At 47.8% G+C, this 12,014-nt stretch overlaps 1 protein-coding gene across 1 annotated transcript; it reads left to right on the top strand.

Moving 5' to 3' along the window:
• The first annotated feature begins 20 nt into the window (after positions 1 to 20).
• WBP2NL (WBP2 N-terminal like) lies at positions 21 to 9,347 on the top strand. Its single transcript, XM_065045791.1, has 8 exons — positions 21 to 139; positions 2,684 to 2,792; positions 3,320 to 3,455; positions 4,881 to 4,973; positions 5,749 to 5,973; positions 6,349 to 6,495; positions 6,869 to 6,945; positions 7,775 to 9,347. The coding sequence occupies exons 1-8, from the start codon at positions 81 to 83 to the stop codon at positions 7,820 to 7,822; spliced, it is 894 nt and encodes a 297-aa protein (XP_064901863.1). The 5' UTR covers positions 21 to 80; the 3' UTR covers positions 7,823 to 9,347.
• The last annotated feature ends 2,667 nt before the right edge of the window (positions 9,348 to 12,014 follow it).

Raw genomic sequence — 12,014 nt, 5'->3', positions numbered from 1 at the left:
GTCACGGGGGATGGGGTGCTGGGGGAGGCGGGGCTCTTGGGTGACGTCACAGGGTCAGGGGCGGGGGCAGGGGTGGCAAGATGGCGCTGAACAGGAACCACTCGTCGCAGGGCGGTGTTGTTGTCCCCAATGCCGAGAGGTACCGGGGGCGGCGGCGGGGACGCGGAGGCCGGGATGGGGGGGCTTGTCCTCAGCCCTTGTCGGGGCCCAGGGGTGGGAGGCAGCTGGGCCCCCGCCCCGGCCTGGGGGCCGTGCGGTTCAGCGCTCCCCGGCAGCCCGGGAACGGGCCTGGCTGGAGCCCACAGAGCTGCCCCGTCTTCGTTGCTGGAGCTCGGAGGGCCTTAGTGCCGCTCCAGCGGGCGGCCATCGCCTGTAAAACACAAGGAATTGGCTTTTGTTAGCGTCGCCCAATTAGCTAACAATGTCAGGGAGGCACAGGCCGCTTAAGGCAAGAGTCCTAACCCCTTGAATTCAAAGTAAGGACAACTTCTCGTCAGAGGAGAGGTCTGAGCAGAGCCGGTCCCCTCCTGGGCGTGGGGGGACCGTCTCTTCGTAAAACACAACCAGCTGCTCTATGCCCCGAGTGGGGGTTGACAGACCCGCGTGATGGGCATCGCCCTGGCTTTGGTCATGTTCGGGTGCTCCCGGCATCCCGGCCTTCCCTGCAGAAATCGGGGAAAATACAGGCTTAGTGAAGGATCATCAGTCTGGTAAACAATAGGAAAAACACACTCCAAAGTATCACAGAATGTTAGGGATTGTAAGGGACCTCAAAAGATCATCTAGTCCAATCCCCGTGCCGGAGCAGGAACACCAAGATGAGGTTACACAGGAAGGTGTCCAGGCGGGTTTTGAATGTCTCCAGAGAAGGAGACTCCACAACCTCCCTGGGCAGCCTGTTCCAGTGCTCTGTCACCCTCACTGAGAAGTTTCTTCTCAAATTTAAATGGAACGTCCTGTGTTCCAGTTTGTACCCACTGCCCCTTGTCTCATCTTTGGTTGTCCCCAGCAATGCTCCAAATAATGTTCATACCTGACTGCTAATACTTCAGTCAGGAAGGTCCTCTGACACATAGAGCTTTTGCTCCACAGGGTGCACAGCCCTCCCGTGACAGCCTCGGATGCTCGGATGGGCACGCAGGTACAAACCAGTTCAGCAGCCTAATTATGCCCTGTGGTGGTGGCTGCATGTTATTTGCTTGTATGAGTAGCTGGGAATAAATAAATATTAAAGTGACTATGTAGAAGTTCTTCCAAGTGAGGCAAACTCACAGGAAGTGCTGCTACAGGATATGGTTGAGGAAGTATTCTGGTACAATCCAAACTGTTGAGGAGTTAGTTTTATTTAGCTTAGAAGAAATGTTTCCCCTTTGCGTCTCAGAAATGGGAAGAGCTCTGCTGCCTCGTCAGTCTGTCCCTCCTAGCCAGTCTGAGCATCTGCATTAAGCTCCACTACAAAGTAAATGTCCCAGTAGAATTTCTTGGTCAGGTTGTTTTTTTCACATTAAAGCTAGACTTTTTAAATGTCCTCCTCCTTGGACAGCTACATTTTTCAGACACATCTATACTGTTAGGTTTTTCTCTTCCCTACAGACCACACAACCTGAAACTACAGGGCTTTTGGTTGTTTTCCCAGGCCGTGGCCCTGCTGATTCTTCCCTTCCCCCAATAATTTTGTAGCTCCCTGACTCCTTACTTGATCTGACTTCTACAATAGGCTGATCAGAATATCTAAGGATAATTTCAGATCCAGCCTCTTCAAGGCTTGTGTTGAGTTAGGGTTTTGCTTTTTTCTTTTTCTGTGCTCTTGAACTATAAAAGGATTTGGATTCTTCTGCCACAGTAAGACACTGCAAACTTGTCACCCCCAAGGCTCTTTTGTTTATTCTGCAAATTTTCTCACTAGGTGGTATGTTTAGGGTTTGCCCTGTAGATTCAGTGACATGCTTTCCCAAATTGACTCTTTCCCTTTTCCTGAAAATATATTTAATTTTTCAGTCACCTCCATACCCCCAATTCTGCAGCATTCACAGTTCTCATCTGGCTTTGTGTTGTTAGTGAACTTCGCTAATGTTCCCGTAGATATCCAATAATAATAGGCATATTGCTGACATTACTGGCCCCTCCTTTTGTTTCTTAGCATGGGGCTGTTTATTACCAATATTTGCTTAAATCATGTGAAGCAAGGTCAGCAGTGAGAGTGTTAGTTAAGCAACATCCTCAGTTTGCGCAGCAGGTGCTGAGTCACAACAGTGCTGTGTTCCTGTGTGGTGGCTGGTCCTGGATTTAAGCACGAACTTGGAGGGAGAGGCTTGTGCTGAGGTGGTACCTTGGCTTCAGTGGGGTTGTTTCAGACACCTCACCCCATTCCTGTGCCCTGACCTTTGTGCTGAGGCTCTTCTCATGCAGAGAGAGGAATTTCTCAGCCTGATGGTTTTGGAAACAGAAACTGTCATTTAAAATGTCCCTTTGTGGAGGAGGAGCGGGGTGAGAGTATTAATTCTTCCACTCTGCATAAATCCTCACTGTCTGTTCAATAGCAAAACAGCAGGGCCCACATCAGAACTGAGACTTTTGGGATAATATTCAGTTTCTGGTGTGCTGTCCCCCTCCCTGCGTGATGGATGTGTGTGTCAGAGCTGTCACTGAGGTTGTTTCCAATTTGTCTGATTTCCCCCTGTAGCATTCTCAAAGAGTGTAAAGATGTGGAGCTCTCCTTCAGTGACGTGACAGGCAAGCCTGAAGCCTTCAAAGGCACCAAGAAAGGGATGTTGTATCTCACCCCTTACAGGGTAAGTCTGATGCCAGCAGGGCTTCCTCTTTCTTGAGGGATCTCATGGACCAGAAATGCAGTTGGTAGTAGAAGTGATTTTTGGTAGGGGAGGAACGGCTGAGAGTATTACTAGGAGAAGGGGATGTGGAAATAGGATAGTTTGTGCCTGTGTCACAATCCCAATTCCCTACAAAAGCACACGCAGTCCTGGAAATCACTGTCCAGAGTATATATTTCATATAATTATTACTTTATTTGAAAACTGTCATAGCTTATCCTTAAAAAGTAGAACAATAAAACTCTGTGAATGTGCACATGTATTTTAAGTGGCATATTATTTTGCAACATATGCATTTCAGGTCAGTGAACTATGTGGCATTAAATCTGTTTGGTATTCTGCAGTATGAAGACACTGAAATAACATAATGCATACTGATACTAAGGGTTAAATTACCATCTTTCTTGGGTGTTGCCACAACTAGAACTCCATGATCACCTTTTATATGTAATTCAAGTAATTCTGAAGCGTTCCCTCTGGTCTTGCAGCTAATCTTTGTGTCGAAGAGCAAGGATCCTATGCTGTCGTTCATGATGCCGTTTTATCTGGTGAAAGGATGCTCGATCGAGCAGCCTGTTTTCTCTGCCAATTACATCAAGGGACAGATTCAGGCTGAGGCAGGAGGTATGTGCCCATGCTTTGTAGACTGAACTCTGCCCAACTGTCACAAGTCTTTTTTCTGCTGAACATCAGACAGACAGCTGGCGTGCACAAGACAGACGGACAGAGTAGCTGTAGCAGCACAGGTAGCATGTCCACGCTGAGGTAACTTGTGTCTCCTGAGCTCTAAGGCACTGCTGCCTTGTAAGTTTCTGCCCACAAAGCTGGTAACTGACTTTCACAGCTGACTTTTGCTTAATCCTGTAACTTCTGTCCTGCCATGTATGTCACCTTTATTTGGTTTCCATATGTGGTTGTTATCCGTTGGTTTTGAGCTGGAACAATGAGTAAGTGACTGAGCCACCAATCCTTGGTAGTGATAGAATTAGCAACTGGTTTTGTTTTCTTGAGGTCAGTAGACATTTACCAACATTGGTACATTTCTGTCTGTCCAAACATGGGGAATTGCACAGGGTAAATGGGTTAAGAACAAGGCTTCTGGTTCAGATTTCTCCCCTCCTCAGCCCTGGAGTTAGTTTATATGTGTTTTGATGGTATCTGGAGAACTCAAGCTTTTGCATTTTGTTTGTAACAATGTTTTAAAGTGTCTGGGTTCTCTGGATTGTGGATCAGCCCACTTTCTTGGGCTGAAGTAATACTAAGACAGTGGATTTAAAGAAGTGAAACTCCATCGGGATGACTCTATCCATGGTGGATTGTTTTGTTATGTTTCTGTCCTTTATTTCTACTTTGTTCCTAAGAGACCGTATCTACTTTTACTAACTCCATCGTTAGACAAAGAAGATAGATCTTATACTTATGAAACATTTTTATTTAAATGACACAAAAAAACTCCAAACATGCCCCCCCCAAAAAAACACCAAAAAAGCCTCTATGAAACAAAACACTTTCGCTTATCTTGCAATGTCATCACCTACTTTATTTTTTTCTAAAAAATTGCTATTGTACCTAAGCACATATAATCTGTCTGAGCTTCTGTGGGTCAAAGAGATTAAAAATGTTGCATTTGATTTAAATCCTAGCTTGAGTTGCAGATGCTCATCTGTAATCCAGTGAGGTCAGCAGTAAAACTTCATTTGAGGGCTTTCAATAAAATACTCAGTGAATAAAGTGTTTTTTCTTTACACTGTGTTCATTATTAGGTTCTGTTAAACCTTTCGGGAAAGGACAAAACAACTTAGTATCTAGAGTATGCTGCTTCTACATCATTGTCCTTTAAAAGGGTAAAGAAACAAATTCCTGATGTTCTTAGGATACTATTTTGGGGGATGTCTGATAAGCAGCACCATGATTCTTTCCTCCTGGCAATATGATGCAAAATAGTTTTGAAATAGAGAAGGAAAAATAATTTGAATATTAACTGTTTTGCTGGCTTGACTGCTACTGAGGATGTTTCTAGTCTGTTCCAATTCTATTTCTGTCTTCTAGGTGGCTGGGAAGGGCAGGGGACATTCAAACTGACTTTCAACAGTGGAGGAGCCATTGAGTTTGGACAGCTGATGTTCAAAGCTGCCTCTAGTGGTAAGGGATCTTCACAACCTGCAGTTTCCCATGGTTGGCTGAGCCTTTAGAGAATAGTGCTTTTTTTGTTTGTTTGTGTTTTTAAACTTCACAGACCGAAGGAAGAGGAATACCCTATGCATGCTTCCACAGCAATGTATTCTTTTTCTTCCCAGGGGAACTTCTGTTTTCCCTTCCAATCATTTTTATTGTATCTTAATACTTTGTACAATCAGAATATTCTGGGGTTTCTGCTTCTGAGTTGGACCACCTTTTTCTACAGAACCTTATTCCACCTGAAATAAAGTTGAAATATGTAATGATGGAAAACCAATCCACTTACATACCTTCAGCTCAGTTCTGTAATGAAGTAACGTGGGGGAAATTAATATGTCCACATTTGGAGAGGGGAAAAGTAATTTTTTTTTTTAATCTATTTTAAAACTTTCAAATGGGGGAAAAAATGTACTTTATTTTTTCTTGATAAGAAAGTTTTAAAATAACATAAAAATGACCTACTGATACTTGCTTTAGAACAGTCTTTTCTTCTAGCAGTGGGAGCTCTGTGCTGGGACTGGCACCTGACAGCTGGTATTTTTGCAGCTGGTTCCCTTAGCACCCTGTGAACCTGCAGTGAGGAGACTTTAACGCTTCTCAAGCGCAGTGCTGCACCAGGACTGTGTAGTGAATTTAGATAAAGGAAAATGGTGCTGCATGCACAGGGCTATTTTCCTTTTATTCTATACATCTAACTATAACCAAAGGATGCCTGCCTTACTAAATGTGTGGTCTTTAGCTTCCAGTGGCGTTCCTCTCCAGACCCCTGGCTATGGCTATGGCTATACACCTGTGCCCGGAGGGTACGTACCTCCCCAACCTGCTCCAGGGGGGTACTCACCTGTGCCAGGGGGCTATGCTGCTCCCCCACCACCAAATGGACCATATCCTTACGCACCACCTCCGATAAACGCCTATGGACCTGCTCCACAGCCCATGGGATATCCATACGCCCAGACTCCAGGTTTGGAAATTGTGTAACAATGGCTGGTTGGGGGTGTTTGCTGTTAGTTGCAAAGAAGTCTCCAGTGAGGATCCTTGTCCTTGCAAAAATTTGTCACGCGCTGTTGATCACACTGTGGTGTCTGTATAGTTGCAGCTGGGCGGGAGGTGAAAATGTGGTTGTTAAATGATGCTGCTGCTTGGCAGAGAATTGTTGGCTGCTGGCATAATGGGCATTAGCAAAATGCCAGATCCCTGCTGCCTGCATCCCTGCCATGCCAGCAGCGCTTCACCAGAGCTCTTCTCTGGGGCTAATGTGCTGCTGGGCCTGTGAACCCTCTTCCCCTCTGTCCTGTTGCCATGGTCCAAAGCATCAATCCGGTGTCATCTTTTTCAGGTATTTACCCACCCCTGCCAAACATGAACCCCATGTATATGCCAGCTCCTCCCCCCTACTCTGGGCCATCTCCCACAGGACCCTCAGCTCCCGCAGGACCCTCAGCTCCCCCAGGCCCTCCAGCCTCGGTGGGCCCGGAGATGCCAGGTAAATGGGACTGGGAGCTGCCAGTGTCTGGTTGCAAAAGGGTGCTTGGGGGTTTGGGCTGTGGTTGGCATTGTGGGCACAGCATGGGGTGGTGAAGCTGTTGCAGGAGCTCAAAGATGTCTTGATCTGTTATCTGAGATAACTGGAGGAGGAGCTGCTCAGCTCTGCACTGCACCATATGTGGTCAGCTCTAAGCTGGCAGCTTTTCTGAGCTGCTCTGAGCTCCAACCCAGCTTGCTGCAGTTGCTGCTGGCTCTTTGGACCCTTGTTGACTCCTCATGAGAGTTGTGGCTGGGGAGAAAGCTCTGGGGCTGCTGCTTAAGCCCTGTGAGATGAGTGTGTCCTACCCTTGCTGCTTCTCTTTCCTTTCTAGGGGGTAGTAAGGCCATGGAAGCCACTTCCACCGCATATTACAACCCTGCCAACCCACACAATGTGTATATGCCCATGGTGAGTCTGCGGCTCTGGTCTGCCTGTGCCTGCTCCCTCTTCCGTCACTAACAGAGACAGCAGTTTGTATTCCTAGCAAAGCCTGGTGTGCCTGCCTTTTGAACAGGCATAGAAAGTATGCATTTTCCTGGGACGTGTGGATGATAGTGCCGTGAAGAAGGCTTGTTAAATCCTCAGTCAAGAAAGGAGGAGGGCCTTGAGATTCACTCCCTAACAGCTATTCAGTACAACAGAAACTCTGTATGGGGCGAGTTAGAGACGAGCAGGTCACTTAAGAATGGCAGCATGTGGGGTTTGTTTTATTTTTTCTTTTCTGGGCTGCAAGGAGACAGGGAGCTCTCTTACAGTTCAGCCAGCAGATACTGGCTGTAGCCTACATCTGGTATGGTATGTGGCATCCAGTCTGCCTGTGCCCTTCACGGCCTCGCGTGGCTCTGTGGAGACTGATGGAGCAGCAAAACTGGCCCTCAGCCCAGGGGCTTGCAGTCTGCTGGGTCAGGGCTATGAACATCAACAGAGACAAAGCCCTGGAGGTGAAGGGATGATGGGGATTGAAACAGATTAAATGGTCTGTTATTTGCAGTAGACCATTTGTTACCTGTTTTTGAGGGGACCTTCACTAGAAACATTATGAGAGGTAGCACATAGTGTGGAGCATAACTGACACTAGAGAGGAATGGCGTGTTGAAATGCCAGCTTAAAACAGCACCCAGCTCTGGGTGTAGCTCACTGAAGATCAGTCATTCCTTGTAAGCCAAGTCTGGGAACGCCTGGGAGGAGCTGGTCATAGGATCAGCAGGGTTGTTGACTCTATTGTATCTCTTTCCAGGATCAGCCACCTCCTTATACACCTCCGGAGGATAAGAAGAACAACTAAAAGAAGGAAATTGCAACCAGCCTCCCACACTCTCTCCCTGAAGACAACATGGCTGTTACCTCCCTTTGGGTTAGCATATCTCTAGGTCTCTTTCTATATATACGATATATGCAGTGCTGGGCAGGGTAGCACCTGCCCTCCTTAAGCGTAAAGTCTTTGGCAATACAAGGCGGAACAACAGCACTTTCCTGCTTATTTGCTTTATCTCATGGGGTCAAAGCACTAACCTTTTGCTCTGCCATTGACTTAAGGAGAGAGATGAACTTCCTAAACCACCAGTAGATCACATCACTAATCTGGGACTAAAATATGAAGGCTCCGGGATCTTGGAGTAAAACTACTTGGAATGCCAAACTTTTGACTTCTTCTGAAACACTATCCAAGAGGAAGGGTACAGAAAACCCTGACATTCCTTGCACAGATCCTTGGGTGCCCCATAAAGGTGTTAAATTTCCTTAAATTCAGACTGAGGTGGGCCTCTGGAAATCCTGCATTGTGCTGGAAGTGTGTGTTTCATGTCCAGGACTGACAGTTGTGGTGCGACAAACTGGAGAAGTGCATCCTGAGAGACACCGAAGCATTTGGCTGTGCAGGAGAGAAGGGTATGGGCCCCAGCCAGGCTGCCTTTGCAGACATCGAATAGAGAAGCAAACAAAGCTGTGCGGCGGGGCGGTGAGCTGATACCAGCAGGCATGTGAATTCATCTCGCTTTCCCCCTCCTAGAAGCAGGTCCCAGATCCGCGCAGTGATCCTGTATCAAGCAGCCATTCTTCAAGTGTAACGAAGTCAAGTGCCGTGCAGGAGGCTGCTTGCCTTGGAGCAAAATGTGTTACATGAGGATGATGACCTGGCACTGGTCTTGTCAGGAGATGGGTCCCGCAGCCCTGGCTTCCTCTGCTGAGCTAGCTTGTGCTACCTGCCAGCTCCGTGGGAAAACTGGACGTCATCTCCTCCTTGGGCAGCCACAGCCAGGTTGTGTGTGCCCATGTCTGAGCAATGTGGGCAGGTGGGTGCTGTAACACCGGTGTTGGGTTGCTGAGGGGTACAGTGCCCTCTGTCAGCTGGGAACACTGGTGCGGATGTTAGTAGTGCTCAGCTGTCATGCAGACACTGTGGCTGCTCAGCCACAACCTTTCCTTCTTCCTTAGGACATAGTGCTATTAAACCTGCTCTGAGGAGAGTCTCTCTAGTCTGGTGGAGACTGTTGTGATCCTTTGCATATGGAGTGATTGTACTTCTTCCTACAGCCTTCCTGCCTTCACAGTGAAGGGCAAGGAGTGCTGTTTTCCCTCTTGCTTCCCTGTGTGCCAGGGCTCTTCTGAAAGTCAGGCTTGCACGACTTCCAGGTGTGAGTTCCTAAAGCAGCCCTGCTTGGGGGGGGAGAGGGAAGTAAATTTCATTATCTATAAACACCTTTAAAGTCTGTTGGAGATATTCTAATAACTCTGTATATATAAAAAAAATCAACCATGAATGTTTGTAACTTTTGAATTGCACTTTAATACAGGAGTGTTAATACCTTTAACTGCCTGTTCACTGTTGAGTGTGTGTTGTGTTGGCCGTCATTCCTGCCAGCTGCACAGCAGGCTGGAACAAACGAGAACCACTGGTGCTGTTTCCTCGGGTGGGCTGTGGGCCAGTCCTGCTCTCCATGGTGTGTAGCTAAGCTGGATCTGGACTCGGGTAACTGCGGAGAGAGAAGGTGCTGGGGCTTGTCCTCTTGCTGCCTGTGGAGGGCGCCTTTGCTCTCACTCAGATATCCAGGGCAGGCACAACACTGCATGGGGCGGGGGCAGTGTCACCACCCTGTCACACACCAAGGCTGTATTCTTAGCAGCTCTCCTGTGTACATTTACTGCCTATCTTTACAAGGAACTCCTCTCTAACCATTTTTTTCCCTGGTGGGTAGAAAAACAAATATATGGTAATGGAAAATGTCACTTAACTGGGGTCTGTAAAACCTGAATTTCCCCTTGTGCCAAGAAAAGTTGGTACCCTGCTGAACATGGTGTAGTTAGTGAAAAGCTGTTTTTTACTCTGCATCAGTCTAGCCTCTGACAGGGAACCAGTTCTGTTTCTTACATAGTTGTTTTCGTTTTGAGGTACTGATCCTACATTAACCAAGTAGCTACAGCTAGCAACACCAAATAAACATGAAACAGAGCCTGTGACCTGCTTCCTTTTTATTTCGGTTGATTAGTTGCAATCACTCCCCAAGAACAAAGCCAGCTCCTGTATACAAATATGAAGTACATTTCTCCTTTCCTGTTAGCACTGCAAGCATCATGTTCAACATCTTGGTGCAGGACTCAGAGAAAGTTTCTGCAAGTGGTAAGAATCACAGAATGTTAGGGATTGGAAGGGACCTCAAAAGATCATCTAGTCCAATCCCCCTGCTGGAGCAGGAACACCCAGATGATGTTACACAGGAAGGTGTCCAGGCGGGTTTTGAATGTCTCCAGAGTAGGCGACTCCACAACCCCCTTGGGCAGCCTGTTCCAGTGCTCTGTCACCCTCACTGAGAAGAAGTTTCTTCTCAAATTTAAGTGGAACCCTTTGTGTTCCAGTTTGTACCCATTACCCCTTGTCCTGTCATTGGTTGCCACTGAGAGGAGCCTGGCTCCATCCTCATGACACTCACCCTTTATATATCACAGTATCACAGTATGTTAGGGATTGGAAGGGACCTCAAAAGATCATTTAGTCCAATCCCCCTGCTGGAGCAGGAACGCCTAGGTGAGGTCTCGCAGGAACATGTCCAGGTGGGTTTTGAATGTCTCCAGAGAAGGAGACTCCACAACCTCCCTGGGCAGCCTGTTCCAGTGTCTGTCACCCTTACTGAGAATAAGTTTTTTCTCAAATTTAGGTGGAACCTCTTGTGTTCCAGCTTGATCCCATTACCCCTTGTCCTATCATTGTTTGCCACCGAGAAGAGCCTGGCTCCATCCTCATGGCACTCACCCTTTATATATTTATAAACATTAATGAGGTCCCCCCTTAGTCTCCTCCCAACTAAAGAGACCCAGCTCCCTCAGCCTTTCTTCATAAGGGAGATGCTCCACTCCCTTCATCATCTTCGTTGCCCTACGCTGGACCCTCTCCAGCAGTTCCCTGTCCTTCTGGAACTGAGGGGCCCAGAACTGGACACCATATTCCAGATGTGGTCTCACCAGGGCGGAGTAGAGGGGAAGGAGAACCTCTCTCGATCTACTAACCACCCCCCTTCTAATACACCCCAGGATGCCATTGGCCTTCCTGGCCACAAGGACACAGTGCTGGCTCATGGTCATCCTGTTGTCTGTAAACATTAATGAGAATCAGCCAATTCATCCTGCAGGAACCACTGTGGGTGCTCAACCCTCTGTCATCTGAATAGAAAAGGAATGTGGGACTAATAGAAGATGTGGTATTTCTCTGGTCTGAGGCTTAATCTTGCGGGTCTCCCTGGGCTACAGTCTTCACAGGCAATCTTCACAAATGCTGCACCCCTCTCTGGGACAGTCGGGGTGGGTCACAGCTCGTCTAATACTCCTCTGTAGACTCTGCACTGTATGAAGGTGAATCAGTTGAGGATTCTAGAGTCTGTCCCACTGCTCACTTCCAGTTTGCTAGTGCAGCTCCTCCTCAGGAGGGGGCTGTGAATGTAGCTACCTTTGGGAGAAGAAGGAGGTGCCTTTCCCTGAGAAACCCTGTGCAGCAAGCTGGAGGAGGGCTGGAGCCTCCTTTTAGCAGGAATTTCCTGCTAGAACAATAACAAGATGCAGACTTCAGCTTGGAGGCACCTGTGGCCATCTCCCAACTCAGAAGACCTCACCCAAGCATCGGCATCTTCCCAACAGCACTCACATGCACAGCACACTATGGCTCTTCAGGTTTTGATGCTATGTTGCTGGCCTCCAGGATCCTGCAGCAGGACCAGGCATGCAAGCAAAGCTTCTCTGCACAGGTCCACCAAGCCTCCAGGAGTTCCTGGTCCTGGGGGAGGGTACATGGGAAGGGTGCAGCCTGACTGACAGCACCTAATTCTAAGCCAGGCTAATCACAGTAGAGGAAAGAAGGGGGCCAGGTTCACCGAACCTTGAGGCTACCGCCATCACACATGGCAGGGGGTAGTCACCACTGTAGAAGACACTAAAGGCCTTTCTACATGCATAGTGCAAACAGTCCCTGCAGCAGCTGGTGGTACTCAGTT

This window comes from Columba livia, chromosome 1 (genome assembly GCF_036013475.1).
Source record: "Columba livia isolate bColLiv1 breed racing homer chromosome 1, bColLiv1.pat.W.v2, whole genome shotgun sequence".
Classification (NCBI taxonomy): Eukaryota; Metazoa; Chordata; class Aves; order Columbiformes; family Columbidae; genus Columba; species Columba livia.
Note: the sequence above shows the minus strand (reverse complement) of the source record. Positions and strands in the feature narration are given on the sequence as shown.